The 27642-nt window shown below is 34.7% G+C and overlaps 1 protein-coding gene across 2 annotated transcripts; it reads left to right on the top strand.

The window, feature by feature from the left end:
* Positions 1 to 26288, top strand: ESD (esterase D). Of its 2 annotated transcripts, none has more exons than XM_055244367.2 (10): positions 1 to 133; positions 3832 to 3879; positions 6097 to 6171; positions 10435 to 10523; positions 13203 to 13301; positions 14747 to 14871; positions 15922 to 16041; positions 17507 to 17605; positions 19914 to 20081; positions 26050 to 26288. In XM_055244367.2, the coding sequence occupies exons 3-10, from the start codon at positions 6104 to 6106 to the stop codon at positions 26128 to 26130; spliced, it is 849 nt and encodes a 282-aa protein (XP_055100342.1). In that variant the 5' UTR covers positions 1 to 133; positions 3832 to 3879; positions 6097 to 6103; the 3' UTR covers positions 26131 to 26288. The 2 variants fall into 2 exon arrangements, with proteins under 2 accessions (XP_055100342.1, XP_063475213.1); XM_063619143.1 differs by lacking the exon at positions 1 to 133 and adding an exon at positions 228 to 498.
* The last annotated feature ends 1354 nt before the right edge of the window (positions 26289 to 27642 follow it).

The raw sequence follows: 27642 nt of genomic DNA, 5'->3' as shown, positions 1-27642 counted from the left end.
AGTTAAAAGCGAGAGCGAGCGGGACCGGAGGGGCGGGGCATCATATGGGCGGGGCTAAGGCGAGGCCCCGGCGGCCATCTTGAGCCCCACCTTTTACTTGGGGCCGCTTCTTCTGGTCACTCCGCCGCCGCAGGTAAGACTGGGTCCGGGTAGAGGCCTGGACTTTGTCAGCCCTCCTGCGGCTGCGGCTGCGGCTGCGGCAAGGCTAGGCGTCATCGGGGCGGACACCGAGGCCTGCGGTGCAGATATCCGCAGGCACGAGCGCAGAGACAGCGACCCTGGGCCCTGAGCGCCACCATCCATGACAGGAGGCCGAGGACATTTTCCCGTGACGCGGAGCCTCGCCTCTAATCCCTTTTCCTTCTCGGAACCTCCAACGTAGTGTAACCCGGGGCAAGCGCCCGTTTACCTACTGCCTGCTACATTTGTACAGCTTTTTCCTGTTCAGAAAGACTTTCCTAGACCCGCAGCCACCGCGCGAAAATGTGAAGTAGATGTGTACGCATTTTAAGGCGGGTGCGGGCCTCAACGCGTTACTAGCGCCCACCGGCGCCTGGTTCAGGGGAGTGTGGACCTCCTGCTCTAGGCAGCGTCCGCGTCGGGGCACGAGCCAATGGCGCGATCAGGAGCACTCACCTGATGGTGCCGAGGGGAACCCGTGTCTTTGGAGTTTGACGAAATCTGTTCGGGTCGTAAAATGCTGTCAGGGCGCTGTGGGGGACTGGAAGTCATTTCTGATGGGGTCATCAGGGAAATGGGATGGAGCGCACCTGGAAGGAGGGCATTCAGGTTGCAGGAAAAATAATATCTCATGTTTGTGTGTGTGGTAGAAGCAGCATTCTAAGCATTACGTGAATTAACTCATTTAATTCCCAGAGCAACCCTATCAAATTGATATATATTACTGTATCCCCATATTGCAGATGGGCAAATGAAGCATAGGTTAGCTTGCCCAGTGTCATGTAGTAATAAGTGGTGAAGTCAGACTTTGAACCCGGAGGGTCTGGCCCCAGAACCTGCTCTGAAACCATTGTACCGTGACATTGAGTAAAGCCACCCGGTAGCAACATCCAGGCCATCCTAGAATTATGCGTAGTTGAGTTTAACTAACATAGTAGGGAGTGAGACCAGAAAAATAATGTAGGACCAAATTATAGACCATATTTAGAGCCATGTGAAGGTGTTTGGCGTTTATAGATGCTATATTTTTTAAACATTTTTTTCCCCAGAGTTTAATAGAAATCCTTACCTGGGCAAGCCATGTGAATTTTTATGAAGGAAAAGAGACCCAGCCTAGGCAACATGGCAAAACCTCCTCTACAAAAAATTACCTGGGCATAGTGGTGCCACCTGTGGTCCCAGCTACTCCGGAGGCTGAGGCGGGAGGATCACCTGAGCCCGGGGGCCGAGATGATTGCAGTGAGCGAGATCAGGCCACTGCACTCCAATCTGGGCCATAGAGTTTGACCCTGTCTCAGAAAAAAAAAAAAAAAAGAAAAGACTATGTTCGCACACAGGTAGAATGTGACTAAAGTTTATATGGAGTTTTATTCATTCTTATATTTTTTCAGTGATCCAGCATGGTTTTAATTTTATGAAATTTTAATGGCATTAAACTTGGAGAAAATTGTACAATTAACATGGTCTTCCATTTCAGTGACTTTCTGGTTCTCAGCTACTGGCCTAATAGCGAAGGGGATTAGTAGTTTCCACCTGCAGCAGCCAGGGGGTGGTCAGGCAGTTCTTATCTGCTCGTTAGTCAGGCAGTTATCATCTGCTCGTTATTGTGAGCTGGCGAACTGTTTTTACATATGACTAATGGATACTTAACACTACTGAAATACACATTTAGGAATGGTTAAGATAGTAAATATTATGTATGTGTTTTTATCACAGTTTTTAAAATACTAAATAAAAATGACTAACAATTCCACGTAGGCCATGTTAGGCTGGAGATGAGCTGTTGGTAGGGATCCGTTGACCAGTAAATTAAGTGGATTAAAACCCTAGGCTTTCATGCAGGATTGATTGTAATGGGATGTATTAGAAAGAAAGGAAGAGGCTAAGTTTTAGTTTCTTATATATAATTATGGATGATCGCAGTGGGAATTCAAAAAGAAGGTAACTTTGAGGCATCTCAAATGTAGATTAGGCAAGACAGGCATGAATCTGGAAAAGGGAGGCAATGAAAAGAGGAATGGTTTGAAGGTGAGATGTAGAAGCTTAATTTTAGGTGTGGTAAGTTTTAATAGCTGGTGACATGTCTTGGTAGAAGGGCCCAGAAAGAAATTTCATTATGAGTACTAATGCTTGAGAAAGATTGGTTATAGAGATGCAGATTTAGATTATTTCACCCAGAAAATGTAGTTGAAATTTAGGGAATGGGGTTTAGGGAAAGAGAGCGTGAAGAAAAAAGAAAAGGGAGGTGGGAGGAGACAGAGTGAAAGGGAAGAAGCCAGATCCTGAGTTTTCACTGAGAAGAGGATTTGAACAACACAGTGGTGGTCAACAGCCAGTTGTTGGAACTGTAGATTGTTGGTTTTGGGAACACCTGTCTAGCTCGTTAAGAGCCAGTGGAATAGGACATCCTGGAAATGAAGAAACATCAAAATCCAAAGAATCTGAGAGAATGGGAACAAAAAACACATGTAGAGATTTATGGAAAACTTGAGACACGGGAAGAAGGATAAAAATAGAACTCATTTCTGGAGGTGGATGACATTTAACTTTAATAAGTAAAGGGCCCTGTCTCTACAAAAAATTTTTTAAAAAAGAGTATTCCAGTGTGGTGCGCACCTGTAGTCCTAGCTGCTCAGGAGGCTGAGGTAGGAGATCACTTGAAGCTTGGAGTTCTAGGTTACACTGAGTCATGATTATGCAACTGTACTACAACCTGGGCCACACAGCCAAGACCCCGTCTCCAATAAATAAAAATAAAAAAGGGAAGAACAGTAAGGTTTGGACTTTAGGGGAATGGATGTATTATGTATTGAGAGACCCTTTCTTCTCCAAAGAATGTTGATGTTCACTAACATTTGGGAAAAATTGTGTAACTCCCACTGGCACTGTGAAATTGTTTTTCTGTTTTTGTTGTTGTTATTGTTGTTGTTTGTTTTTTGGAGGGGAAGGAGGAAGGGTGTTGTTTGGTTTTTTGGTATTCCACCCTACTCTGTCACCCTATTTCTCCCACAAAATCTGTTCTAGAACCTAAATATATATTTGTTCTAGAGCCTAAATCTATCAGACAAATGACATGATATATACTATGTAAGTTTCCATATATATTTTTCTTACTGAATATCAGTCACTTCATCGTTCATAAGCCCACTTTTGTTACACATCCTTTCCAGTCACCCTAGTAGTAGTCCTTCAGTCCTCATCTCTTTCCTTTTTTCTCCCCATGTTACAAGTTCGACTTACAACTGACCCAGATAGATCGGTCTTCCTGAACTTACCTAGTCCCCACTCTTGTTTTCTTCACTCAGGAGTTGACTACATCTCATACTTCGAAATAACACTTGAAAACATTGTTTACTGATTTAAAAAGATAAAAAACTTTCATAGTACTTTTACTTCAACAGACGGTTTTGACCAAGTACCAACAAGCCTTATGGCAAAATAGGTTTTAAGGTGGCCTGTGGCAAATAATTAGATTATGGGCAATTAAGGTAATTAGATTAAGTGGTGATGTGGTATCCCATCAGGGTGTACAGTCACCTACCTCAAAAGAAGAAAACATCTCTGTTGAGAATGCATATGCATATATAAGCTCTGTATAACCTTTGCTGTGAAAAGTATATCCCATTTGTAAACCACTGGTCTTTTTTTCAGAATCGTCTACCATTTGGTACAAGCAAAAAGCAATCAGCAATTGGACAGGTAAACTTTATATGTTACTCTGAACATTGAATGAAAATACCACTAATAGCTTGTTTTAAAAGGTGCTATTTTTCACATAGAAAAATTCTATTGAAAAATATAACGGGCGGATCACGAGGTCAGGAGATCGAGACCATCCTGGCTAACACGGTGAAACCCCATCTCTACTAAAAATACAAAAAATTAGCCGGGCGAGGTGGCGGGCGCCTATAGTCCTAGCTACTCGGGAGGCTGAGGCAGGAGAATGGCGTGAACCCGGGGGGCGGAGTCTGCAGTGAGCAGAGATCGCACCACTGCATTCCAGCCTGGGCGACAGCGAGACTCCGTCTCAAAAAAAAAAAAAAAAGAAAAATATAACCACCTATTATAACGTATCAGATATCACAGTATGTTATATCTGGTTCTTAGTTTATGTCATATTTCTTGTTAAGCCTAACATTTTTTTGATTTGTAATTAAAGGTAGTTTCTAAAATGGGTAGGTAGAAAAAAATACTTTAAAAGCTTTGTTTCTTAAAAAATATTCTACCAACTTTTAAAAAGTGTTTTAACCTTGTTTCTTCTGGCCAAATGAAAAGCATTTGGTTTTGAATTTTAAGAGCAGAGAAAACTGACAACTTGAGGTTTATTAAAATAGACAAATAGCAAAGATACAGACTCCTATGTACCAGATACGTGCTCAGTGTACCATCTTGTGCAAAGTGGATATAGTCCTTTCTAAGTTTAAGAAAATCTGGTTTCCTTGTGCAATAATGGAGCAAATAAATTGTATTTGTTGGTCTCATATATATGTATTAATATATTAAAATTAGTGTCTATCTCTGTAAGTTCATTATTTAAGATAGGATTGTTAACAGTAGCTAAAGTTAATATTCAGTAACTAATAACATCTCATGAGAGTTTATTGTTTAAGAATTAATCTTTTATAGATTAAAAGCATAAAACTGAGCAGATGGTAATTTCTTTGTATACAATTGTAATATAATTTTATAGAATCAGTTATCTTAGAGTGTCTTTTAAAAAAAAGAGTATTTAAAGAAGCTCTAGAGACTTAAGACAGCATAGCAGTTTAAGAGTAGGGCCTCTGATGTCAGACTTCCTGGGTTCAAATCCCAGTCTTCCAAAATAAAACTATTTGGGTTTATTGAAGAAATTAAAGATAAGATGGAAACTAATTTTTAAAGTATTTTATAAAGACATTTCCAAAATTAGCTTTTTAAGATTATTGTTCTGTATCTTTGAAAGAGTAATCCTAAAGCTCCAGCTGATTGGCACGTAGTAGTGCATTTCACTGAGAAGATCACCAGGGTGGTGATCTTGTTCCTGATATCTAAAGCTTTTTTTTCAATATGTAGGACTTACTGCCTTATATTCTAATACAGTGCTTCTAGGAATAGGAAGGGAATCTTTCTTTGAGAGGTACATGTCAGAATCAGTGTGGTTTCCCTTTGCTTAATAGGCATTTATGATAAAGATGGTTTTCCAACTTTTTTCCTGTATTTATCATTAAAAGCAATAAAATATATCATTTTACATATAAGTTTAAAATTATTTTTACATGAAAATTTAAAAGATTTGTTGGACAGAAAAGAAGTTAACAGGCTTATGTTTTACTTATTGGTTTGTTTTAAAAGGAGAAATAAATGTTGATCTTAAAGTTTCATATCACTTTCTGTTAAAAATTTATGGGATGAGTAATTGGATCTGGTTTAGTATCTAGAAAAGTGTGTGTCACACTGTAAGTGTTCAGTAATGTTACATATTTTTATTACCAAAATCATTATCACATCATCTTTCTTCCATTTTAAAATAAACTATAATCAGTCATACCAATTCCTTGACTACTTTGTTGCAGTTGATAGGCAGACTGTTAACAATTTTTAATCTTCTAAACTAAGGTAATTAATTGGTAACTTAACTTATGTATTTTCTGCCTCGTTTAAAAAGAATTTGGGGCAGTCCACCACAAAAGAAAATAGTTAATAAATTAGTAATGATATACCAAAGTATGAAAGCTTTGAAAAGTGAGTAACAAGTGTAAATGCATGTATGAGAGTTAATCAGTTTCTTAATATTATTTACTGGAGAAAATGTGAAAAAAAATTCTAAGTGGAAAATAGTTGTGTGTTCAGATAATTTATCTGAAGGCAATTAGTTTTGCTTCAAGTTTTTCGGGAACTAATTCTCTGGAAATTAATGAGATTACTCTTTACTAATAGGAGAAGAATGGCATTGAAGCAGATTTCCAGCAACAAGTGCTTTGGGGGATTGCAGAAAGTTTTTGAACATGACAGGTAACATTAAGAAGATATAATTTTAGATACCTCTCATTCTGTTGGATTATTTTGTTCTATTTTAAAACAAATCTTTACCTAGATATTATAGTACCTCATTTTACTTTTAAACTTGCTTACTCTCTTTGGGTGGTTATCTATTTGACAATTTTACCAGACTTAATTAGCTGTGGATATGATTGTGTGAGCCATAACAGAGAAGTATCTTGAAGCTTTGACTGGCTGCTCTTCTGAAACTTTATGAAAATGCTTATGTTGCCAGTAAAAATTCTGAAAACATTTTCTTTGAGGATCTCTAAGTGTAGGAAAAACACCTGGACTTTTTGAGAAAGATGGCACACTAAACACATGCATTTGCTTCTGCTGCCTCCAAAACTGACTAACGTGGCATTAAGTAAAGAGATTAAACACTCACACACACATACATATACCTATAAAGGCATAAAGAAGCAGGAGACAGGAGCTAAGAATAACATTTTAGAAGCAGGAATACAAATGGAGAGGTAGTACCTGACCTAGTAAAACCTAGAAAGCTAAATTCTAAACATCAGCAAGAAAAAGCTGAGAAATGACACAATTTATTTAAAGCCATAGTAATTGGAAGCACCAGGGACCCCTGAAAATAAGGATAAAAGTTGAGCTTAGAAAAAAGATTAATTGAAAGTCTGTTTTTAAAAGGAGATAGATCTGAGAGTGTCCTAGCTTTATGCACTGCCTCTTCCTTACTCTGGAGAAAGATTGGAGGTATGTTCTCTAGAGAAAGTAAACAGTTTGTACTGGGGAATACCAGACACAATTAGTGGGATTGTGATACTGCAAATAGATTAAGCAAAAGTTTACACACTGAGTTTCTTCCACTAGCTTTCAAAATTTGGGGACTTAGTCTTACATCCTTTAGAAGAATTTCCTTGTGGGGAGTTTGAGTAGCCCAAAGGAAGAGATTTCAAGATACTGAGATTTGCCAACAAAGTAACCTAACCAGGCCTTACAGTAAAGCAATGATTGACAACTCCACCTGTAGGCACAGTGCTTTCAACTAGATTTTTAGTGTTTCTCCTAAATAGGAGTGGACAGCTAAAGATCACTAGACATTTGTATAAAGTCTTTAATTTGATATGAACTGCTCTTCATATCAAAGGTATAAAAGATATTGACCTCTGACTTCATAGGATGCTATTAAAAATATTCAAGTACATGGCCAGGTGTGGTGACTCACACCTGTAATCCTAACACTTTGGGAGGCCAAGGCAGGCACATCACCTGAGGTCAGGAGTTCAAGACCAACCTGGCCAACATGGTAAAACCCTGTCTCTACTGAAAAAAAAAAAAAAAAAAAAAAAAAAATATATATATATATATATATATATATATATATATATATATACAAAAATTAGCCAGGATGGTGATGCACACCTGTAATCTCAGCTACTTAGGAGGCTGAGGCAGGAGAATTGCTTGAACCTGGGAGGCAGAGGTTGCAGTGAGCTAAGATGGCACCACTGCACTCCAGCCTGGGCAACAAGAGCAAAACTCTGTCTCAAAAAACATAAAATAAAAAAATCCTCAACTACAAAAAATCCCAGACATTTAAATTTTGATAGTAGAAATGACAAAACTCAATAAAAGTGTTAGTTGAACATTCTAGAAAGTAAAATAAGATAAAAGTGATAAATCAGAAAGGACAAGAAAATTAGAGGACTAGTCCAAAAATCCAACATTAAAAATTAGGAATTTTGGAAAATAGAACAGAAATAGAGGTATAGATATAAATAATAAAGAAATAATTCAAGAATTCCCAGAACTGAAGTTGCCAGATTTAAAAAGTTGTCTAGTACAATGGATGAAAATAGATCTACACCAGCAACATAGTAAAGTTTTAGAGTGTTGGGAACAAAGAAAATTCTCAAACATTGAGAAAAAGAGAAAGTAGATTAAGAATTTTCAAAGGTTTAGGTCAGCTCAATGATGTTACTAGAACCAAGAAGGCAGAGCAGCAGTGCTTTCAGGATTCTGAAGGATAACTTCTATGTCCAATCATATTGTCAGTTAAGTGAGAGTAGAATGAAGATGTTTTCATATATGAAAGGTCTCAAAGTGTACTTCCCATGCACTTTTGGAAGCAACTGAATAATATGCTTCACCAAAATGAGGGACTGAAGCAAGATAGCTGAAGGCATAAGATCCAAGAAAACAGATCAGAGGAGAAAGAGTTTCCAGATGAGTGGGGCCGTATTAAGGCAGCAACTAGAAAGCAGCAGGTCAAAAGTTGGAGATGGTAGCCAGTAATTACATGCAGCCATTTACATCAAATTAGCTAATTAATAAAACATCAGTCCCACTAGCCACATTTCAGGTGCTCAGTAGTCACATGACCAGAAGCTGTTGTACTGGACAATACCTATATAGAACATTGTTATTAATATCACTGTAGAAAGTTCTGTTCAGCAGTACTGGTCTGAAGAGGTTTTTTTAATGTAGGTGAAATTGATAGAACTGACTGTATTATAGAGGAAATTTATGAAACCAATCAGGGTTGGGGGAGTTTGGTATTGAATTAGTGATACATATAGAGTGACCACACAAATATCTGTGCATGAGATTGTATTCTTTTGGTAATTGAGCAACATCTTAATGACATGATAGGGACAGAGGTTTCAGAAGATTACTTGATAATCCTGCTTTTTTGTGTTTTTTTTTGCTTTTACATAAGTGTCAACCATACCACTGTTGAACATATTTTAGACCTGATTTATTCCACAACTGCTTGAGAAAGGTCTTCTTTTAAAAATGTTAGTGTAATAACAACACTTAACATGAAATATACCCTCTTAACAAATGTTTAAGTGTGCAAGAAAGGTCTTAAGGCACCAACCATTCTGTAACAAGATTATGCTGTCTTGATTTTACGTATTGATAACAGATATCCCTGCATTTAATATGGATTTGATATGGTATTATAATGAAAGTAAATGTTTCAACTTCCCTAACAAAAGTTGAAAACCTAAAAACAAATGTCAGAAATTTTTTGTGCCATCAGTCATCAACAAGAAAAGTTGCTTAGAATAATGTGGAAAAAGAAAATCACCAATATGCAGAGAATGGAAAGGAGCATACAGGAAACTTCTCATGATGGGGCCTTTGTGGGAGTCTATTCCTAACAAGGAAGGACAACCAGTAACAAAAAGGAGAGAATTACTAGCTCAATGAAAACAAAAAAAAACTGAAAGAAAAAGGAAAGTAATTCTAATATACTACGTGGCTCATCTCTGAATAGCATTTATAATTTCTTAATATTGATTAACCAAAATTATATGTGATATGATAGTGGAAGAAGAAATGTAGGGGCATGCAGAGAGCAAATACAGGGAGGTGAAAGTTAACTAAAATCCTTCTATAATGGGAAGCCAATAGATAATAACTAAAAATTGAAAAATCTAGAATCAGTAATAAAGTCATATTATGTAGCTAGGGACATAAATACCAGAAAAATCAACTAAAAGAGGTAAATTAATTCTCTGGAATATGGAAAATGAGAAGGTTGGGGAGTTTTTTATATATTTAGTTTTTATATATATTTAGTTTTTCATAACAAAGTTTGTGGAAGTATTTACTATTTACAGTTACAGTTTACTTTAAACTATATGTACTTATATAACTTTGATAAAAAGATAGGTGTTTACTCTGAAATAGTAAGAGTTTACTTCCATTTATATGATGTTTTAAATAAACCCATGAGAGATCATTGTTGCATGAATTACTGTTTACTGGAAAAATGCCTGTGGTTTTAATCAAAATTGTCTTTTCTAGTTGCATTAATAGTGATTGTGATAAAATATTAGTGATGAAAGAGCGAATTAAGGATGTGTTACATTTTAGTGACCATGAACAAATATGTAAGATCTCAAGAATTCATTTTTTTATGAAAGATGATTTGTTATTTCATACATTTCTTTAGAAACAAAAACTATTTTTTAATAAGTGCCACAATGAATTACATTTATTTTTTCACTTATTTTGCCCAGAATGACAGTGCCATGCAAAGTATAGGCTCAGGTTGGCTTAGATCAGTATGCTAAATTGACCACATTCTTTCTTTACGGGACAAGTATATTCCTTAAATGTTGGTGGAACCACTTATTTTGAACATTAAATAACTTATTTTGGACCTTTACTATATATCTTACTTTTTATATAGTGCATAATTATTTCTGTATCGATTAATGAGGGGCATTAATATTTTGTTGTTGTTTTTGTTAAAACTAGTGTTGAACTGAACTGCAAAATGAAATTTGCTGTCTACTTACCACCAAAGGCAGAAACAGGAAAGTGCCCTGCACTGTATTGGCTCTCAGGTAAGTATTATGCATTTGAGTTTTATAAAGTCGTTTCTATTTTCTTTTTAACTGGCTTATCTTACCCTTTTTATTTTAACTTGGTAGGCTTTTTGAGCCATTTATGAAAGACTTTAAGGACCTATCGTAGTCTACTCTGTTACTTTATCCTCAGAATAATTTGAGACCTACTGAATTATATTTGTTTCATATATTTTTCTAATAGACCAAGTAATTTAGCAGAGAATGTAAAGTTCTGTACTCAATAGCAAGGGCTTAGAAAACTAATTTACTTAATTTGTACCTACCCAAGCATTTCTGGAGTTTATAGAGACTTTACTAGTCCATTAGAACAATATTAGGTGAAATCAGGAAACCAAGGTACTCTAATTAGAAACCAGCTACTGTAAGAAGTCAAATAACTTCTTACAGTGTTCTCTAAAATATTTTAATTGGGCTCCATAGAGCTTCTCTGACAACAATCTGGAAAGTCACAAAAGAACGCTAAGGCTTCTCTTAATCAGTGTTTCATATTAACTACTGTAGAATAGATTGTGAAGAGTAAGATTTTGACACCTGCAGTTTTGAAACCTCTATGCTAACTTTTCTTTCACAAGACGTTGGTACTTCATCTTTAGAAGCAAACATTATAAGGAGAGAATCCTAGCAACTAAATTGTGTCACAGAGTACTATTTTAATTTTGTTTCCTTCAAATTGGTTCCTGTAACTTTGATTTAACAAATCTTCCCTCATGTGTGTTTCATCAAGGACAAGTCCCAAATACCAGTCTTTGAAAATGAGAATAAATATTTCATCTTAAAGGGTAAAGATTAAGTGCATATCTGACTTTAACTCAAGAAAACATTTCTGAATGAAGAGCACTGATTTTGCTAGAAGAGCATTAGGTATTGCCAAAAGCAAGAGCAACAAAATAGTTATTTAATTGTCTTAGAAAATATAATATTGTATAGCTAAAAATGATCTTAGAAATCATGTAATCCCTAGAAAGAAAATGAGGCCCAGAGAAGCTAAATATTGTCCAGGGTCACACAGTAATGTGGAGTTGAACAAGTTTTCTGACTCACAGTCCAGAGCTGTATTTAGTTTTTTCTCCTGTTGTTTTTGCATTTTGTTTCTGGTGAGGGGTACTATAGTCATATCTCTTGGCTAAATAATAATAACCAGATCAGAAGCCCTGAGGCATTGTGTCATAGGTATTCTAATAATAGGGCCCTAAGTTCTAACTAAAATTGAATCTAGCAAGACATATCTGAGCTTTACAAGTATAAAATAGAGAATTTTTGTTTGTTTACATCAAATGACAGGACAGTTTCCTTAGTGAGATGCTGAAGAACAGATAGACCTTGGAAATTAAGGCTTGATTTTCTGAGTAAAGGTAAGATTGCCTGACCAGTGCACATGACCAAATGGTGGCAAAAAAATTTCAGAAGGTTTGCTTCCCAGCAAGTCTAAGGAAAACAATAACAGAAAGATTACACAATTATTATATTGCTAAAATAGAGAAATTAGCTGAAATCAAAACAGTGAAACTGAAATCTTAAAAGATAGTTCATGTGTAGTGATTTGTATCTTTCCCAAGTAAAGGTGACCATTGAAACAGCCCTTTATTAGCTGTGTACCCAATAGAATTGAAAACATGTCCATACAAAAACTTGCACATGAATGTTCATAGCACACTATTATAATAGCCAAAAAGTATAAACAAACCAAATCTCTCTCAACTGGTGAAATGATCAATAAAATCGATTGCTAGTTCATTCCTCACCATTCTCACATCATTGTAGTATTAGATGTCTATAGTAAAAGAATTAAGTCATCTCCTCTATCATATGACTGAAAAGCATGGAGCTAGGAAAAATAACAGAAACTTCTAAAAACTGAGGCTAAAACTCAATTTAAGGATGGCATATGGTCACCATTACTCTCTTTTTAGTTCAGTGAAGAATACAAAGATGATTAAGCTAAATTTTGTTGCTGAGAACTATCTGTATATAAAAACAAAAATTGCATTATGAAGACCATAGTATTTGCTTATTTACTGTGAATATGTTTTGGTGCAGAAATAGTGCAATGTTTAATCAGCATATTTGATAACACTTCACTGGGGTTGTTTTAATATTGGGCTTATGTACCATATTGTCACTCTACAGTTTGAAAATTTCTGAATTCCCAAACACTCCTGGTCCAAAGGATTTTAGTAATTGAAACTTTAGTAGTGATTTTAAAAGGATAGTTATGGGATCACTTAACCTAACACAGTTCTTAGGTTAATACTATTATAAATTTTGTGAAAAAGTGAATTTTAGTGTCTTACTCAAAATTATTTCTAAAGCAAAAAATATTTTAATAATACCAAGTGAGCCTGTTTTCCTGTATTATAAAAAGTTTAAAGCTTATAAACCATTCACAATATAGCACGAGATAACTTATTTTTAATAATTTCAACTTTTATTTTAGATTAAAGGGGTACACGTGCAGGTTTGTTATGTGAGCATGTTGCGTGACATGGAGGTTTGGGGTATGAAAGATACCATCACCCAGGTAGTGAACATGGTACCTAATTGGTAGTTTGTCAGCCCTTGTCTGTCTCCCTCTCCCCCTGCTCTAATAGTCCCCAGTATTAATGGTGCACATCTTCATGTCCATGTGTGCCCAATAACAATATTTTTTATCCTCAGGTTTAACTTGCACAGAACAAAATTTTATATCAAAATCCGGTTATCATCAGGCTGCTTCAGAACATGGTCTTGTTGTCATTGCTCCAGATACCAGCCCTCGTAAGTGTTTGTGTTCTAGATATCCTTTGTAAAAATCTAAATCTTTAAGACTGGTATAAGTGGTATGATATATACATTATACAATTCATTTTATATTTTTGCTGTTATCTCTATTAACCTTTCAAGTGGCATCATGACTCCAAAATACCATGCTGTACATTTTCCTCATTGAATTTTACTCATGACATGGCCCTTATGAAAGAGGATAGTTTTGCTATTCCCATATTAAGATACTTCAAAGCAGAGATTGAGCAACTCAATTCATATATCATATTGGCACTACTGTCAAAATACTAATGTGTAATGCATAGGAAATTATTTTTCTATTCCAGAGGTATACTGTCTCGTTGCATGATAATTACATCTTTTTTCATCTCTGTTAACATCAACCATACAGTTAAACAAGTGTTAGTTTTAATATAAATGATTTGAATATTTACATTAGAGAAATGAAAATATCAAATACGTGAGACTCAATGCATCAGACAGTTAAAACTTGTTTTATGACTCTAGAAGTTTCAGGAAATGGAATTTAAATGGCAGTAAAACTAGGGAAGTTATATGGCTGGCCTGGCAAGTAGTATATTTCCTTTCACAGGCCATATTATACAAAAACAAGGCAAATCTGGTTAGAAATATAACAACAGATTTAATTCAAAATAATATGAAAAATATAAAACACGAAAACAGATATATAAAAAGGAAACTAAAATTTTGTTATCATACATGAAGACTTTAATAAATGGGAAAATGCTCTATTTCTAGATGGATAAAATGAATCTTAGGACAAGGTCATGTCTTCAAATTACTCTACGTGCTACTGTAATTCTATTCAAAATCCCAATGGTTGGCTTTTTAACCACATGCAAGTATATAAAATAAAATGTAACAAGTTAAAAAGAAACAAGAAAATTCCAGTGGAGGTTGGATAGATAGGAAAATGTGATGGAAAGCATATTAGAAAACATTTTCAGCTCAAGATAGTAAGTTGAGCACAGGCATCTGCCTCCCCACTCCTGTGTAAAGAGAATTTAAAAAGTGCTGGTAGTGAGAGAGGGTCATCAGGGAAAGGATCACAACACATTTCTGAAAGATAAAAAGAAGATATAAGTCCTTTTGACAGGTAAACCAGAGTAAGGAAGTGTATGTTCAGTGTACATAAGAAACTTCATCAACAAAGAAAGTTAGTGTGTCTTACCTTGGCAGCTGAATACTCCAGCTTGGAAGGTCATTTTTTACCTCATTGGCCAGAACGAGTCGCATGGCCCCATTCAAGGGCAAGAGGAGCAGGAAGTATAATCCTATCGTGCTCCAAAAGGCGGAGAGCTCACAACATTTGGTGAACAGTTCCCATGCAAATAGACTTGGAGATTCATCTGAAAGTGTGTTATTAAACATGGACCATTACTACACAGCAGATGAAACCACAAGATTGTTTCTGATAGGTGGCTGCAATATTAAAGGAGAAGATGAGAGCTGGGACTTTGGCACTGGTGCTGGATTTTATGTTGATGCCACTGAAGATCCTTGGAAAACCAACTACAGAATGTACTCTTATGTCACGGAGGAGGTAATTTAATTTGTATTGTAATTATTAACTGATGACAGCCAAGAGTTTGATTTTGAACACAAAGTCCTTACAATCCTGAGGATTTTAAATTAGTGTATAAAAGTTATTAGTAAAAATTTCAAAGTTTACTAGTGCTATAGTTCTATTTACTGCAATTTAAATTAAGACTAAGTACAATTAAAGAATTTAATCATTATATTGAGACCTGTTTATACTGCGCAGAATAACCAAGAAAATGGTATATGAAAAAAACCTTTAATTTGGCTGGCAGCTGGTTCATTTGGATGTATTTTATAGTGATAAGCCAAGGCTTAGTTAGAAAACGTAAGTGGAAAAGCATTACTTCTATTAATAATATTTGTATGCTGCTTATGCATTTTCTGAATATTCTATGATCTTCATTGTTAATATGTATATCATAAAAACTTGGAAACAATCATGTAAGTTTTTAATTACCCATAATTCTGTTACCACCCAAAACACTTACGTTTTGGTATATTCCAGACTGTTTCTATGACTAGTTTTCACATAATTCTAAACTTTTTTATTTTGTTCTTCTTTTTAAGTTATATATAAAAATATTTTCTAGTGTTATTCTAATTTTAATAATTGTGTAATATTCTGTCATATGCCATAATTTACTTTTTCCTCTTATAGGATACTTATGGTTTTGTATATATTTTTACCCTAATAAATATTACTGCATTGATTATCTTTGTGCATAATATTTTCTCCCTAAGGACTTTTCCTTAGAATATATTCCAAAAAGTGAAATTACTAGGTCAAAACTTAAGAACATTTTAAAGGTTCTTGCTGCATCACCTTCCTAAAGTGTTTTCTAAGAAGTCTGTACCATATATTTCCCAAGGATATATTAATAACCATGGTCTACCTGAGGATTTAGTTTTGTTTTGTTTTCATTGTTACTAGTTCAAACCATTGTAAGACTATGATTTGGCAGTATTGATTGTGTAATTATTTTATATAACTTCGAAATGCCTGAACTTATTTTCTTTGATATCTTTTGTCACACTATTAAATTTTTTCTAGCTTCCCCAACTCATAAATGCCAATTTTCCAGTGGATCCCCAAAGGATGTCTATTTTTGGCCACTCCATGGGAGGTCATGGAGCTCTGATCTGTGCTTTGAAAAATCCTGGAAAATACAAAGTAAGATTATATAAACTTCTAGTGATAAATATTTCTCTTGAATAACATAATATTAGGAACCTTCAAAGAGTAAAATTACAATATCGTTAGTATTGGGACTAAACTTTTCTAGTGTTGAGAACTTTGCGGTCTTTGACGGGTGGGTATTTAATTTGACCATAGAGTATATGCTACAGAATCAGACGCATAGGAATTCAGCAAGAGTGCTTTCTTATTGGCCTACTAGAAGTATTATAAAATGTAGCTTCTCCTTTAATTGTTTTTATTCCAACTATAGTTTTGAACACACTTTTTTTCCCTAAAGGTTATTATTACTGATTAATGTTATAGTAGCAGGATCTATCATTTATATTCTTACCAGGAATATCTTTGTAAAGTTGACTTTGATTTTCTGAGGTAAAAGATATGATTTATAGAAGCTTAAGAATTGTGTTCTTAATGCCTCTAATGAAAATTGAAATGTAGCTTGATTAAAAAACATCACTCTCAGCCTTTCCCAGAGTCAAATTTGAATAACTATCATATGTAGTATATCATACTGTGCAGAACAGCATGTTACAAGAGTTGAATAAGGAAGTGTTAAAGCAACTAGCATCTTAAAATTTCTTCTGCCTTTAAATTTACAGGGCTGTTCATGCCCTTAAGATTGGTTTAATTCATTTCCTCCTCTTAGGAAGAACTTCTTGATTATTTTAGGTGTGCTACTGAGAAATGAAAATATTTCTCATAGCAGTTTCTTGCTGTGGCATCAAATATTTTGTTTTTGGTACGCTTTATTATAAAGTTTTACTAATTCATGGCATGACAGTGGGCTTTCTAAGTAAGCACTTTCATTTCCATTTTTTAAGGCAGTCTATTTATCATGTCTGAGGTAGAAAAGCAAACTTAGTTGATTTTTTTGTCCTTTAAAAAAGCTAGTAGATACCACTAAACATTTACATTGATGAGCACTCTGAAGTTGAGAGATCCCATCTCTGCATCTCATCCAGTGAAAAAGAACATTGTATAGAACACAGAGTTGTATTAAAAATTCTGTCGTATTGAAATGCATTGCTCACTGCTTTGTTGGTACTGTTTAAGAGAAATCGTGTCAGATTTAGTAACATGTTCACTAAGGTAAGCATGAACTGTATTACTATAGAGTAATAGTGCTAAAAAAGCAGCAACGCTGAACATAGACTTCTGTTTGTATCTTAATTAAATTGCAATGTATTGTTTTGCATTATTTTAGCAACTATATTTATTAGCTCTCTTAATAGAATACACAAAAGATGTATTATGGAAAGGCCTGCAATCTAAGCCAGTAATATATCAAAAGGAAAATTGTTCACAGGGTTTTCATGGCAAGTCAGAATTTTTAAGCAAGTTGCAAGTAACTTCTATATTTTTAAGTAAGTTGCAAATATCTATTCATATTTAATTTAGCAAAATATAACTTGTTTTTAAATTTATTTTGTTTCTGAAGTCTGTGTCAGCATTTGCTCCAATTTGCAACCCTGTACTCTGTCCCTGGGGCAAAAAAGCCTTTAGTGGATATTTGGGAACAGATCAAAGTAAATGGAAGGTAGGTACTGAATGGCTATCTTAATACTCATTCTTAAGTTTCAAGTTTGTTTAAAAGGTTGGACATTTATTATATTCCTACCCTGCTCAAGTTAGGGCTCTAGAGCTGAGACAAATTAGCAAAAGATACATATATATATCAATATATAATATCGATCTATATATCAATATATGAGATATATGTCTATATATATCAATATCAATATATATCAATATATGATATATATCTATATATTATAGATATAGATATAGATATGTATATATATATTTCAACAATAAACCTTACTTTCTAATTGTATTGAATCATGGCAGATATTCTGGGGCTATTTTTTTTTCTACTAATGGTTAATTTATGTTTTTATTTCTAAATTAACATCACTTCTAAATTAACATAACCAAAAAGTACCACATATTACAGGTTGAGCATCCCTAATCTAAAAATTCAAAATGCTACAATGGGTATTTCCTTGGCGCATGACCTTTAAGCGTCATGTGGGTACTCAAAACGTTTCAGATTTTGGAGCATTTCTGATTTTGGATTTTTGGATTAGGGATGTTCAACCTGTGTTACTAAATTTAGACTTGCCTCTTATTAACTATATGCTCAGTTGTGTAATAGAAGCAAATAAGCCTGGCTTTTTAAATTACTTTGTGTATTTGTTTTCAAAATTCAGCATTTCAGATCTCGATTTTAAATTCCAGACATGAGTCTTTAAAAATAGATATTCTGTTACGTACATTTATGTGAATATTCCCACAGCAAGATTGCTTTTTCAAGCGTGCAAACAGTGCTTTCAAGTGGAAATAAAAATGACCCTATTTCCTGAGAGCCATTTTACTCTTGTGCAGAAATGGGCCATTTACAAACTCCACCAAGAGTTTGAATACTTTGCAAATGAACTCATCATGATGTGCATTGTTAACAAGCAGAAAATACTTGAATGGGTAAAAAATGCAACTTCTTTGTCTTAAAGTATTTATAGTTCTGTGTTCAGGGTTCATTCCTACATGAACCCCTGTTTTATTTAAGGATGATTATTGAAATTCTAACAAATTTTATTTAAGGATGATTACGGAAATTCTAACTAATTAAAGGGTTCATCCTTTAGTAACTAGATTACAGTTTTGTTTAGGCTTGAATTTTTACTATGTTTGAAGAATGCTAGAAATGACTTAGGATTAGGTCCTTTGAGAACTGACATTGCATGTACATCAGTGTTTTGAGTTTTCATCAGGTGCAAAGTCTAAGCTAAGTTCTGAGCTGTTCTGTCATGAAAATGGTGACCCTTTCACATCCACCAGGGGCTTATGGTCTAACAGAAGAATTGGGTAAAAGACCAACTAATTGGAGGGTGAAGGTGAGAGGTAGAGATAAAGGTAACCTAAAAAGGAATCTAGATATGTACTTTTCTCCAAGTGACAGTAGATTTTACTGTCTTAATTATGTTGTATTTAGGGTATTATTTAATTTACAATTGAAATCAGGAAACCATGTAGAATTATGAAATCATAGAATTTAGAACTAGTCAGACCTTATAGGTCCTCTCCCACACTAAGATGAAAGGAAATAGAATCTTCAAAAGCAGGATACTTAGAGGACAAATCTTTTCATGGTCGTTTGTCTTGATCAGTGTATAAAAGTTGTGGTTAATGAATACATATGAATAAGAATATTTCAAGGTGGATAATAAAACATAAAATTGTAACTAGTGGCAGCTCCTCAGATAATAAATTTGAGATGATGTTGATATGATTCAGATTATTCATACCAGGTCTTTCTGAAAGCTTATGTAGATAACAGAGGTTTGGTGCTGTTCAACAGCAAAAAAGAAGGCTGAATGTATTTATGTCTGGAATTAGAGCCATAAAGAAGAGACATAAAAAGATTATCTGAAATAGAGAATATTTGGAAAAAGATCATGGAGTTAGAAGAAGCTTCTAATTTCCAGTTTGTGGAAGGAGTTACAAAGGAAAAAAATCACGTTCTTGCTGGAGTCAAGAGGAGATTAAGAATATTAAAGGTTTAAAAGGAAAAAGGCCATTTTGTGAAGAATGCCTGAGATATGGGATTCTTGCCACTAGTCTAGGACTGCTTGAAAGTAGGGAGGAGACTATTATTAGAAAATAGAATTCCAAAGACCTTGTAAATAAAAGCCTGGCAAGTCAGATTTTGAACCAACTTAAAAGCATATTTCTGATTTAATCAGCCTAAGAGCTTAAATAACTTTAAATTTCTGTTTGGTACTAGTATAGTATATCCTGAAGAATATCTTTGAATTTATTTTTCAATGTTACTTCTCTTTTTACAGGCTTATGATGCTACCCATCTTGTGAAATCCTATCCAGGATCTCAGCTGGACATACTAATTGATCAAGGGAAAGATGACCAGTTTCTTTTAGATGGACAGTTACTCCCTGATAACTTCATAGCTGCCTGTACAGAAAAGAAAATCCCTGTTGTTTTTCGATTACAAGAGGCAAGTATTAGGAAACTTTAGCTTGATCTAGATAAGGTAACTATGAAAAATTAGGATTCTGTGGTATTGTCTTAACTTTATTTTAGAATATAAAATGCTACTTCTAGTAAGTTTTTAATTCAGACACTTGAAGTGAAAACCTGCCTATAAAATTAATTATATCTAACACTAAATTTGATAGAAATAGGAAAGCTTTTGGCAGTGAAAAATATTGTTTTCCATCAAACCAGTAAATAACAAGATTTTTAATGCTTGAATGATGATTAATCTTCAACATTAGCAGATACATCTTTCTTTACACAGGTACCTTTGCTACAGTAGAATACAAAAGACAAACTTCTACCTCAGTTACTCCTTATTTTATATATATATTTTAGCCTCAGAAGTTAAGTATTATTTATCACACATGTGCTTTATATTATTTGACTTGCATACTAATCTATTCGTTGTGCTACTTGATATTTCTAGTTGTTTATGAATAATTACTGAATCCCAATGGGCTTGCAAGATTTTTTTAACTAAAATACAGAAGTATTTTAGACCGTCCACTACTCACCTAACTCTATATATGCTACCATAGTCCTAATTAAGGAAGTTCTGCTTTTATTTTTAAGAAAAATTCATAAGCTTCAGAATATAATTTAAAATATTTTAGAGTGAAAAATAAGCACTGAAAATTATACATGGTCATGATTTTTAAATAAATTTTTATCTATGTTTAAGGATAATGTGTCAGGCACATTGATCTAAAATGTAATTATGATGGTAAATGTTCAAATAAATCTAGATCAGTGTGCAATGTGGTACATTAGTTTGTAAAATGCCTTCACAGCATTAACTCACTGTTAATTCTTACACCACCAAATGAGATATCATTTCTTTCCTGTCCATCTGTTTTACAAATGAGGAGACAGGCTCAGAGAAGTAACCTACTTACCTGAGGTCACACAGCTAGTAAGTGGTGGAACCAGAACTGGAACTAAGGCCATTTAACTGCAAATACTGACCTCCTGTCATTTATCAAGCCATTTTCAGACAGCATGATGTGCTCCTGAGGAGCAAAGGAATGGAATTAGAGCTAGCACAAGGAGAAATTGTGCATAGCTTGCTGCCTATGTAACTTATGCAGAAGATCTGAGCAGTCTTCCTGTTTTCAGGGATATTTTGCACATGTGAACTATACATATATGTACATATATATATATATAGTGAGAAAATGTCAAAAACTAATACATTATATACTTTTTGTCTCTTAGTGTCCATCCTTGAGTAATAGAATTTTGTTTTAGATTTATTTGAACATTTACCATCACAATTAAACTTTAGGTCAACAACCAGCCTTGAGAAATCCAAATACCAATTTGACTATAAATATAGTAATACGTTTAACTGCAGTAACTATAGCTATAAGTGCGTACCAAACTGTGTTTTTTCCAAATGACCTTAATTTCTTGGCACTACCCATGTTGGATACCTCATTTGCTTCCCCAAAGACTGTACCCAAAATTTCTGTTGTTTCTACGACGTTTCTGCCTGCCAACAAAGTCTGAAAATCTCTCAAGTTTGTTATAAAAACAGCACAGTTAGAACATGATGACATTCTTGGAGGGAAAAATAAGTCCACTTATTTGTTTCTAAAATGCCTGTATCCCAAGCAACTAGAACACTTAGTTGGCTATACTTAATGAGGAGTCAAGACAAACCATTCAATTCTTCTAAAAAAGTAAGAAAGTATTCAAAGCACCAGAGTCACAATCTTGAGCTCAGCTGCAATTTTCTATTCACTTTACTTCCAGCATGGTCAGGTTAAGAGTGAACTACATAGCTTGAGGAAGATTTCGTTTAGATTCGTTGTAATTGAATCAACAACTGAATGAACATGCCTAAGTAGTGGCTCCAGACAGTCTGCTTTCAGATTTTCTCGCCAGCTTTGACCCAAGATTACCTTGGGTTTGAGAGTTTTATCACCTGCTTTATCATTTGATTACAAGTATAGTATAACTGGAGGACTATTTCCTTGTGGGATAGAAGCTGTGAAAAATAAGCTGAAAATAATAGGGGATATGTATAAATAAATGGTCTGAGAAGGAAGAAAGAAAATAATTATAATCATGCACATGATTTACCCAACTTCATTCCTTTACCTCTTTTTAATGGTGTTAAATGCTCACAATTTATATTTATACTCTGTCGAATGTCAAAAAAAATTTTTTAGAGAGAGGGGTTAGTGCATTGGGGATATTTATTTGGTTATTTATATAATTTTTTCTTTTTCTATTTTGGCTTCAGGGAATCTAAACTGAAAAAAAATACTAGGTAGCAGAATTCTGATATCTAGTGTACAGAGATCAAATCTTAGTCTGAAAAAGAAGGGCCTAGTATGTCTTATCTTTAGTTATTGGAGTTACACAGTGAGAAAAAAAAAAAACTTAGTGACCTAATACTGTGAAGAAGTTTCCAGAAACAGTAATCTCTTTTTGTGGAATACAAGGAGAGGCTATACTACCTCCTTAAGCCTCAGGACCTTTTTGAAGATTGAGAGGCTGTTTTAGCCTCTGCATCTGCCTGCTAGAGAAGAGTAAGAACATGGCAGAGAATCCCAGAAATGTAGAGATCTCTCATTCATCTCTGTATCCCATGCTTATTTAGCATAGCTATCTAGCACAGAGACTCTTAATACTTGGTAAATGAATACAGTGCAAAGTCTTCCTCCTTAATACACTGAAGAGATTTAATAACCTGGGGATTCTTATCCAAGCTTTTCTAATTGGGTCTGGAAAATATATAAGAAAACACTGCCTTTTAGGATAAACATCCATCATAGCTACTGGAGCACTGCTTCCTTTTTGAGAGCTGAGTGAAGAATGAAAGAATGAAAGGTGTTCATTTATTTTTATACTCCAGGAGTCAGAGTTTTGCTACCAAGGATTTTCCATTTAAAGTGTGAGGTAGAGGAGAAAAGGCCCCTTCAAGTGTTACTAAACATAGGCATTTGCACAAGCTCCTTAACACATCATACCAACTCATTAATCAAAGAATTTAATTAAAGAAGCCATCCCCATTTAATAAGACTGATCAATAGAAACCCTAGTCAGGGATGATACAATTAGCTGGAATTGTATAACTTCAGCAGGATACCAGTAGTTCAAATGTGTTCTATTGCCTTTTTGTTGATATTTTTAAAAATTGTTGGGCCCTCAATGGCAGGCATTTTCTTCTTTCTCATATAGGTGAATCTTTATCATTATGGAACTTATGGTCATTTGTTTTGGATTTTAGATGTCTTGTCTTGTCTTGCAATATATTCCTGGGTTTACCTTGGGACTTCTCTAATAATAATGATGGCTATTAATATGTGTCTGATGGCTCTTAACACACAAGAAACTAAGGATGAAAATATGGCATACTCAGTCACATTGGAACTTGGTCACACAAGTCTTTTGAGGTATTTGTTTCCCTGCATCTGTACCCGTTTTCTATCAGATCCATCTTTTGATCTGTGAAAAATGGCAGATGATACTTGGTACATTTTACAGGTTTTGTGGCCTAAAACTCTAGGCCTGTTTAACTTCTTAACAATTCAAGAATTATATGGATGGAAAATGCTTTTCTTTACATTTCTTTCTTTATATAGGAAACTGTAATTTAGCTCTAAATTTAACTAGCCTGCTGGGACTAGTCTAATCATTGAGAGACATGATACCAAGTAATTCCGAGGCTCAGCTTTAATCTTGACAACATTCCTGTCACATTCACTTCCATGATAGAAGACAGATTGCTTTAGAAGACTTAAGTTACCTTGATCTTAAACTAGAACTTTTTATTAACTGCTGTTCCCAAGATAAACATTTAATACCTCTCTGGAAGGGAGAGATTGAGAACATTTACTGATTCATGAAAACCTTGGGGATTTCCTTGTTCTCTGAGGCATCAGTGATATTTTTATTAGCTCTATTTTTATTTCTTAGATGCTTAGAAAAATTCCCATCTTTTCCCATCAGTGACCATTCACTAGTTCAAAACTGGAAAAAAAAAATCTTTGTTAGACTGTCATTTCTTTCAGTTTATTTAACCTCGTATATTAATTGTAGATAGGGATAAATTATCTGGTGTTTGATACCCTTAGAAAGTTCTTCTCACCTGGAGTGTAAATTAGTTTAACCATTGTAGAAGATAGTGTGGTGATTCCTCAGACCTAGAGGCAGAAATGCCATTTGACCCAGCAATCCTATTACTAGGTATATACCCAAAGGAATATGAATCATTCTGTTATAAAGATACATGCACACATAGGTTCACTGCAGTACTATTCAATACTATTCAATAGCAAAGACATGGAATCAACCGAAGTACCCATCAGTGATAGACTAGATAAAGAAAATGTGGTACATATACACCATGGAATAATGTACGGCCATAAAAAGGAATGAGATCATGTCCTTTGCAGGGACATGGATGGAGTTGCCATTATCCTCAACGAACTAATGCAGGAATAGAAAACCAAACACCAGGCCAGGCGTGGTGGCTCACGCCTGTAATCCCAGCACTTTGGGAGGCTAAGGTGGGCAAATCACAAGGTCAGGAGATCGAGACCATTCTGGCTAACATGGTGAAACCCCGTCTCTACTAAAAATACAAAAAGTTAGCTGGGCATGGTGGCGGGCGCCTGTAGTCCCAGCTACTCGGGAGGCTGAGGCAGGAGAATGGCGTGAACCCGGGATGTGGAGGTTGCACTGAGCCAAGATCATGCACTCCAGCATGGGCGACAGACTGAGACTCCATCTCAAAAAAAAAAAAAAAACACAAACACCACATGCTCTCACTTATAAGCGGGAGCTGAATGATAAGAACACATGGATATGTGGAGGGCAACAACACACAATGGGGCCTGCCAAAGGGCGGTGGGAGTTGGGGAAAGCATCAAGAAGAATAGCTAATGGATGCTCGGCTTAATACCTAGGTGATGGCTTGATCTAAGCAGCAAACCACCATGGCACACGTTTACCTATATAACTGCATATCCAGCACATGTACCCCTGAACTTAAAAGTTGAACAACAACAACAAAAAAAAAAAACGAAAATTCGTTAATACCTTATTGTTATATTTTTTTTTGGAAGACTTTTTTTATCTTATATTCAGAAGAGGTGTCAGAGTCACCAGAAAGGGATTATTTCTCCATTTACCTACAACAATGGTTTTAAATGACTGGATAGATAGAAATCTCTTTCAGCTTAACTGGTTAGCACATTAAATTTTTCTCTGTTTCATGGTAGTTTTCCAAAGGTTTGCTGACTTTTTACCTAATTTGATACATTGCTAAGGGATGTCAGGGCTTAATGACGTATTTCTCCTCAGATAAAGATATGACATGCTTTTACTGTGTAGGAGGAATTCTTAACATGATTTATGATGGCTGTGTTTGACTTCCCAACAATGATAGAACATTTGGGCATTTTTATGTTCTTTTTCTATATCGTTTGTTGCTTATTTTGTATTTTAGTAGTCACTGTCTTACTGATGTGTTGCATTTGTGAATTGAAATGTCTTGCCCATGTTTCTAAGGTCTCTAAATCCTGATTCTTTTCATCTTGATTGATATGACAGTGTCTACTCTGCATATTTAGTGTACTCTACAGTGTTGATATGACATGTCTACTCTGCATATTTAATTAATGTGTTACTTCCTCTCTTTACATATTAATGGCAGCATTTAGAAGTTAGGCTATGTTTAGAAGCTAGGCAGAATGTTTAGTTTTCCTGCATATTTTTGCTGCTCTTTTAATGTACAGTGAAAATGTTAAAGTACAAGCATGACAACCTTGATTTTATTATAAACCTTCCTCATACTTCCTTAATGTTATGACTATTTGTAAGCAAATTAAATGACCTTAGAGATATATTTAATGTTCCTAATATTGATGTTTCTGAATGGTAGATAAATGTCTTATTATCTCTTTATCTTCTAGGGTTATGATCATAGCTACTACTTCATTGCAACCTTTATTACTGACCACATCAGACATCATGCTAAATACCTGAATGCATGAAAAACTCCAAATAAGACAATCTCTTCAGGATTATAAAAGTTGTAAAATGCAACTGTATTGCTGAGCAAAAAAAAAAAAATTCAAAGCATTGGATTTTATAATGCTAAAAGGGCTTTATTCTATAGTTGAATCACCTCTGAATAAAGATATAAAATCTACTTCTGATTTTAAAAGTTATTTTACAAGTGTTCACATAGGAAATCTTTAATGCTCTATAGCTTTTTCAGTGTCGTTTGGAAATTCTTGTATTAATCCCAGGTCATAGAATATGAATGTAATCCTATTTGAAGTATAGAGTAGTAACTCTGAAACAGAAGACTTAAAAGGAATTTAGCCTAGACTCCTCACCTTTCCAGAATTTAAGCCTCTAAAGACATGGACTGTCTTTGTCATGTTCATTGTTGTATCTCTAGTGTCTAGCAAGTGCTTGATTTCTAGTGGATATTTAATAACTGTTAGCTACAGAATAAGGAGGTAGGCTCAGAAAGGTTAAATGAATTCCCCATCATTACACAGCTATTTGTGGGATATTAGAAGACAGATTTTCTTTTCTTACCTATTGAGCCTAATATATTTGTGAACATTGGTTTTTGGGTGTATTAAGGCTCTCAATAATTAAGATTCAATCTGAAAATGGCTAAATAAGGAAACTTATTAGTTTCATATGTTACTGTAAACATGAGTATTTTCCCGTAGTCGCAAGCAGAGATTTAACTTGGTGAGCTCACCAAGAAAAGTAATGTCTCTGTAAATACCAAATTGTTTTCCTTTAAGAACTTAATAGACAAACTTTTTGAAATGTGATAAAAGCCAGTAAAACATGATAGAAGCCAGTAAAGCCTGGCTGCTTTAAAAAATATTTTTTTTCTGTTAAAAAATAAATTTTAAACATTCAATAGGAATGCATATTATGATAATTGAAGAAAATGACATTAGGTTCTTAAAGTTATAAAATTAGTATTATTTCAACATCAGTAGTCAAGGTTGACCCCTAGAGTGAGCTATACACAAAATGGTTGTCATTTAAACAGTCTTGTGTCTTCTAATAAGATCATTCATGAACGTTTTACATGCTGGTAATTTATTTGTGAAGAAAAGCAATTGTCCCTAAGATCATTGAGGTTGAGGTTTAAACCAGAGAAGCAAAACTAGTAGGAGATATACACATTAATTTTTTTTTAAAAAATGAGGAATCGGCATACCTGGATTAAGAAAATGTGGTACATATACACCATGGAATACTATGCAGCCATAAAAAGGATGAGTTCGTGTCCTTTGTAGGGATATGGGTGAAGCTGGAAACCATCATTCTCAGCAAACTATCCCAAGGACAAAAAACCAAACACCGCATGTTCTCACTCATAGGTGGGAATTGAACAATGAGAACACTTGGACACAGGAAGGGGAACATCACACACTGGGGCCTGTTGTGGGGTGGGGGCGGAGCCGAGGGATAGCATTAGGAGATATACCTAATTTAAATGACGAGTTAATGGGTGCAGTGCACCAACA

Source organism: Symphalangus syndactylus, chromosome 15 (assembly GCF_028878055.3).
Source record: "Symphalangus syndactylus isolate Jambi chromosome 15, NHGRI_mSymSyn1-v2.1_pri, whole genome shotgun sequence".
Classification (NCBI taxonomy): domain Eukaryota; kingdom Metazoa; phylum Chordata; class Mammalia; order Primates; family Hylobatidae; genus Symphalangus; species Symphalangus syndactylus.
The sequence above is the reverse complement of the archived record's forward strand: the minus strand, read 5'-3'. Positions and strand labels throughout refer to the sequence as shown.